Genomic DNA, 6,071 nt, shown 5'->3' with positions numbered 1-6,071 from the left:
GATATTAGCAGTCGTAGTTCGAGTTTCACTGTCGTCGAGTTGTTCTTAATGTGTGTTAACTTTATAATATTTTATATGATTTTATTTTCGTTTTTTGTGTGTTACCGTATTTTACTCAAGACTTTTTCAATTTCAACATCACTTGTCATTATAGCAATGAGGAAAAGCCTTGTTCTGTTTTACAAACAGACATAGTAAGTCTAGTTATTATTATTATTATTATTATTATTATTATTATTATTATATTATTATTATTATTATTATTACCGTATTATTTTTATTATTATTAATTATTATTATTATTATTATTATTATTATTATTATTAGTTATTATTATTAGAAAATATTCCCTCGAAGTGATAATATATATTGTACTGCCCACTCTATAAACGTCATCGTCATCAATATAATACTTTAACAATACAATCCAATATGTCTCACCCCAAACGAATCGCCGGTACATATCTCAGCGACAGTTCTAACGAATGTATTTCCTGTTCTATCAGTTTCTCTCTGATTTACCAAACAAGTTCCCGATAAAATTACGTAAAAAGCTGACGCTTGGTGGCCTTCTTTTATTATAATTCGCCTTGGTTCATATCTGTCGGAGTTTAATAAAATATTGGTAACAAAAAGAAACGCATTGCCATTTCTAGCAAAATACATTGTGTATCAATTTAACGTCATATATTTTAACATTTTTTATCTATGTCCATTCATCTTTTACATAGCGTACCGTATCAATCAAACAATCAATGAATGAATCAATGAATGAATCAATCAATCTATCTATCAATCAAAATACAGTCAATCAAATAATCAATCGATCAATCAATTAATCAGTATTCTACAGATATATCAATCAATTAAGAAGTATGAACTGCTATAGTAACTCTGCAGATTCTTAGCACAAATCATTTTTACATGCACATTCATTTTGTAAGCAGAATATTGCATGCCTTAAAAGGTACTTACGTGACGAAGTACATTACTTTGGCAAGTGAAATTTGAGTTTCTTTGGCATAGTTTCCAAACGTAGTGTTACCTCTTAGTAACGCTAGAACCTGAAAACAATGTTAAAGAGACAGAGCTATCATACAAATACCTCTAATGTTAGAGATTATTACACTTGCGTTACTATCAACCTATGTGTCACCAGTGCGACGCTATGTAGATAGTCTTAGGCCAATTAATATTATGTTTAGATCAATAGATTAGGCTAACTATATTGTTCAAATTGCATCAGATAGACGGGAGATAAAAAAATACAAGAATATAGGCCTAAAATTTAAGGACACAATGACGAATACGAATCATGATTGATTCAAAACGTACTACTTTGTGGCTAACATGAATTTGCATGAATCTTTAATAAGATGAAGCCATTATTTTCATTAAATTTTCCTCCTAAATTGTCGACTACTCTTGAAAAGCGTTTAACCCACGTACTATATCAATATCCTCTTTGTTCCTCATGTTAGGTGCCACCGTCAATATCGACTTGAGTTTTTCTGATCCTCTATCCTAAAGAATTCAGAAGTCTACAAAGCTTGATTAATGTTCCAATAAAAAAAATCATAAAAATGCATTTTGATTAGTAAACTGACTGAGATCAGGCCACTATTTTTATTCATATTTCCATGGTTACACCATAGCCTATTTGCTAGGTTATATTTTTAAAGAAAGACTAAACGAAATTACACACCTTAGGTTCATATATATATGAAGCTTAGAATAATACAATAACATTAATCAATAACAATCATTTTTAAGCTATAAATTCACTTACAACTCTCAAGTTAGCGAACATACTACGATCAAATGCTACACAATTTTCCATATCAGCTCTCAGATTCAATTGCATCTCTACTAGCGACCATAACTTCGTCTCCCCTACTTTAACATAACTGCAATCAATATATATCAGCGAATTATAACGAAAATTGAAATACAAGTTAGCTTAAAATATAATGTAATCACCTTTTGGGAAGTCATGCCAGTTTTTAGTTCAATGCGATGCAATTCCATAGAAACGAATACCGGTACAATTGTCAGATTGCCGATGTGATAATTCCATGGAGAACGCAATGCGACGGGGCGCGCGGAGCGGAAATTTACGAACTGCTGAGACGTAAACCAACCGAAAATGAGCAGATGGCATCGCGTCAAGTGGAGATGGATTAAATCGCCCTTTCCGGCTCTAGACTCACATTAGAGTATAAAGGCCTATATTGTCGCACGCGGTAAAAAAAGATAATTACGCTTAAGACACACGAAAGGACTCTCTGTTGTAATTTTTATTATGAAAACCAATAATTTAAACTTCATAAATGTCATTAAAACTTGATGTATGTTTTGTTGGAGTTCGGCGTTTAAGAATAACATATCAAATATTATAATAATATTTGAAATATTTTAGTATGAACTATATATTTATCAGATACACAGAATAAATAATATATTAGGCCTACAATGTTTCTTATGTAGGCTCTTTTTTCCCTATAAGCAGTACTGCACTTACCTCTTCAATGCCAGGCAGATAGATGCAATGACCCGAACTGTTTTCGAGACTCGTTTGAACTTCGCATAGGGCTTAAATTGTAAAACAAAATAGGACCACTTAAAATGACGAAAAATTATAATGCATGACGAAGCAATAAACATAAAACACTGTGAACAGTCGCCGGCCAAGTCGTTATACCTACAACTTGCGCCTGTACCGTATTTAAGCGTGGAGGAACACGCGGACCGGTGAGCGGTCGCTCTTGTTGAATAAAATCCTTGAATTGAATTGAATTAAGCTGAATTGAAATTGAATTGACTATCAATATTATGTATTGAAAAAAAAGGGAATAATAATAATATGTATGTTTGTATATAGCGATATACAACTAAGTCTTAGAGCGCTTTTCCACATTATTACCCCAGTCATTGGAACGATGCCTATGGGGGAAATTCCATAGTTTGCTGCAAGAAATATATCAGCGCAATTTGCACTCGAACATCCTCAGGTACCCTCTTGTACTCCTGGGTGGAAAGAATCAATGCAGATAAGGTGCCTTGCTCAAGGACACAAGCGAAATGCATCGAGGTATTGAACCCCTGACCTCGCTCATTTTGTCATTCATCAGCCAACATCAGTGACATCGTCCGTTCTCGCACTGTCAACATACGGTGACGGAAATTAACGATAATATTAGTGTCAAACACGTTTAACAGGAGTGTTAAATGTGCCGGTGTGACGGCTGCGGTTGTAGGGTCTGAGAGCTCCTCATGTACACAACATACCTTTTCATAATCTCGAGGATTTAGGCCTATGCCCTACAAGAAAATACAACGGAAACAATTACTATAATTACCAAATTTCTATTCACGGATGCAAAGCAATATCTGCATCTCTTTCAGCTAAAGTTGGCGTACATAAACATTGGTACGCTTAAACCCCCACTCGACTTTGAGCGCAAAAGCGGCATGCGGCGGCAGCGGTAGACAAAATTAAACTTTTATCTAGTGATATTAATTAATTAAAAGGTATACTTAAATTGCAAAGCAGCTGCAGCGCTACGGTAGTGAGTATTTAAAAAAAAATCAAATATATATACATTCAACAGTTTTATTTAATTATCTTATACATCAATAACGTTTTTCACATGTTTGTCCTGTATTTTATTGATTATTTGTGTTTGTGTACTTTATATTACTGTAATTTTTTTGAATATTTCGTCTCTATTTCCGAAAGTCTAGGTTTTGAACGCTAAATGCGACGCAAATAGCGTATAGGAGAGTTGTACATTTCTACTGCGACCACGTACCACGGTTAAGGTCAGTGGTGAGGTATGTTGTTGCTCCGAAATCGGAGTGTCTGCGCCAGCCGCCAAAACTCCGATTTCGGAAGTTTTGCGTACCTATACGCGAAAACCCCAAAATCGAAGTTTCAAACTTTTAATCAAACCTCCGATTTCAGATTTTCTGCGTACTATTAATTAAACAAGCTCTCTCTATAGGCCTATAATATATAAATAGAGAAAAAATTTTAATCAACCCTCCGATTTCGGTGGTTTTGCGTTATACGCGAAAGCTCCAAAATCTGAGTTTTCAAACTTTTATCTAAACCTCCGATTTCGGAGTTTCTGCGTACTATTAATTAATCAAGCTCTCTACAGAGAAAGGGAGAGCAAAACTTGTAATCAACACTCCGATATCGGAGTTTTTGCGTACACAGAAACTCCGAAATCGGAGGTTTGATTAAAAATTTTAAAACTCCGATTTTGGAGTTTTCGCACAGGCCAGGCTACGCAAAACCTCCAAACTCGGAGTTTTGGTGGCGGCCGCAGACACTCCAAAAATGGATTAACTACATATAGGGGTCAAGCAAAATTCAACTTTTAACTTTAGAGCATGCATGTTAAAGCAATATTAACGTCGGTAGGTAAAACATGATAACAGTAGGGGCCTATACCTCTAGGCAAATATAAAGTGCATACCTGTGGTATACTTTTTCTCCTCGGTCGTGATCTTCTTGCCTTCCGAAATGAGTTAAGCGTTAGGCCCAAGTCAACACTGTACCGCCTTCGCTCATGCGTCGCCTTTGAGCCGTTCACTGACCCGGCGAACGCTGTTGAACTTCTTTGGTGAAAAGCAGACATATATGAGGTCTTTAGATTTGCAAATGTGTTGCTATTTTTTCTTTTTTTACTGTAGGTTGAGACAACTGCCCCGACTTTGATATCATTTTCATCGGATGACATTTTCACATCACATTGATGAAACAGACTCTACTCACTAGAATTTACAGAGTGTAAAGATGTCAGGAGACTGTCAGTATAGGAGCGGATATACTGAACTTTTTAGTGTCTTCATTTTATTCTAAATAATTCCCACCGTCATTTTCTGCATCTATACTCACAGTAGGCATATGTTGCACAGAAGACGATGATTGGATGTAATTCCAAATATAGGCCTACTTTATTAACAGCAAAATATTCTATGAAAAATGTCTATTGAAACTTGTCGTTTGTATACCACATTTCTTAGTTCTACGATCCTTTGATGCTTTATCGAGTCTTGATGATCTATTTAAAGTCCCGATGATCCTTTTATGTTCAGCACTCATCGCATGCAGGCATGTCTCTGTCGTGCTATTATGTAGCTTCTGTTTCAAAATTAATGGTGTAGCACTCTTCAGTCTGCTTCTGGTGGCAGAATTAGCACTTTTGATGCGACGTATATTAAATGGTTCTATCGAGGATTCTGAGCCTCTGTCGACTGTGGCCTCGTGAAAACAAACATGTTGGCCTCCATTGGATCGATATATTCGGATAGTAACTACAAGCACTCAATTATACTCTGTTTCAAATTATTCGCTACCGGTATGTTAATTGTTATTTTTTTAAAACCATTTTCATCATCTCTTTCGTTTAAATATTACACTTCTAATACAAGACACACATTCCTGTTTTACATATCATACGATGTCGACCTACTGATAAAGCTCAGCATATATTTCTGGTTACTTTTGAACTCTTCAAAACGTTTGTGGCCACGGTATCGGGATAATCAATCTGATTGTATCCATTTTTAAGTAGGTCTATGTTTGTATAGAGCTTATAAATCAATTGAGCAACGTAATCACATTACAAGTCGATACAATTCAGTTATCCATACAAAAGAGTAATTTAGGTTGACACAAAGAGATGATCAATCGGTTGTTCTTTGAAATTGATCGCAGAAAGTCGAGGTGAATCGACAGGGTCTTAAATTTTAAGTATTTGACGGGCAGATTATGATCGAGACCTGAACTTACTATTAAACTAACTGCGAGAGAATTCTAAAAAATGGAAACTAGCTTTTAATTATGACAAATTTAATGTTTTAATTACAGGACAACGAATTAACGTACATAGGAAATAGCGACTAGGAAATGGTTATTTATATTTCAGAAAGTGAAATATATAAATATCTAGGAGTACACATTTCTCAATCATTATCGAATACACACCACGTAGGCCTAGATGAAGTTATCAAAAAAGGCAACTGTATAATTGAATATATTATTAATATTATTAAGCCAA

General features: G+C 34.9%; 1 protein-coding gene across 2 annotated transcripts in view; it reads right to left on the bottom strand.

Moving 5' to 3' along the window:
* LOC117112059 (cyclic nucleotide-binding domain-containing protein 2-like) overlaps positions 1–5,522 on the bottom strand; it is a 13,491-nt gene extending 7,969 nt beyond the window's left edge. Inside the window, exons 1-7 of one of the 2 annotated variants that reach the window (XM_033255114.1) lie at positions 4,485–5,521; positions 3,289–3,321; positions 2,522–2,592; positions 1,790–1,907; positions 1,450–1,524; positions 976–1,064; positions 442–601 (exon numbers count right to left, since the gene is read on the bottom strand). In XM_033255114.1, coding sequence (XP_033111005.1) covers positions 442–601; positions 976–1,064; positions 1,450–1,524; positions 1,790–1,907; positions 2,522–2,592; positions 3,289–3,321; positions 4,485–4,748 — 810 coding nt within the window. In that variant the 5' untranslated portion in view covers positions 4,749–5,521. Of the gene's footprint in view, positions 1–441; positions 602–975; positions 1,065–1,449; positions 1,525–1,789; positions 1,908–2,521; positions 2,593–3,288; positions 3,322–4,484 lie in introns of both variants that reach the window. The other variant, XM_033255116.1, reaches the window with a different exon arrangement.
* Between the last annotated feature and the right edge of the window lie 549 nt (positions 5,523–6,071).

Source organism: Anneissia japonica, unplaced genomic scaffold (assembly GCF_011630105.1).
Source record: "Anneissia japonica isolate Jap-2015-1 unplaced genomic scaffold, ASM1163010v1 scaffold699_len907043_cov185, whole genome shotgun sequence".
NCBI lineage: Eukaryota > Metazoa > Echinodermata > Crinoidea > Comatulida > Comatulidae > Anneissia > Anneissia japonica.
The sequence above is the reverse complement of the archived record's forward strand: the minus strand, read 5'-3'. Positions and strand labels throughout refer to the sequence as shown.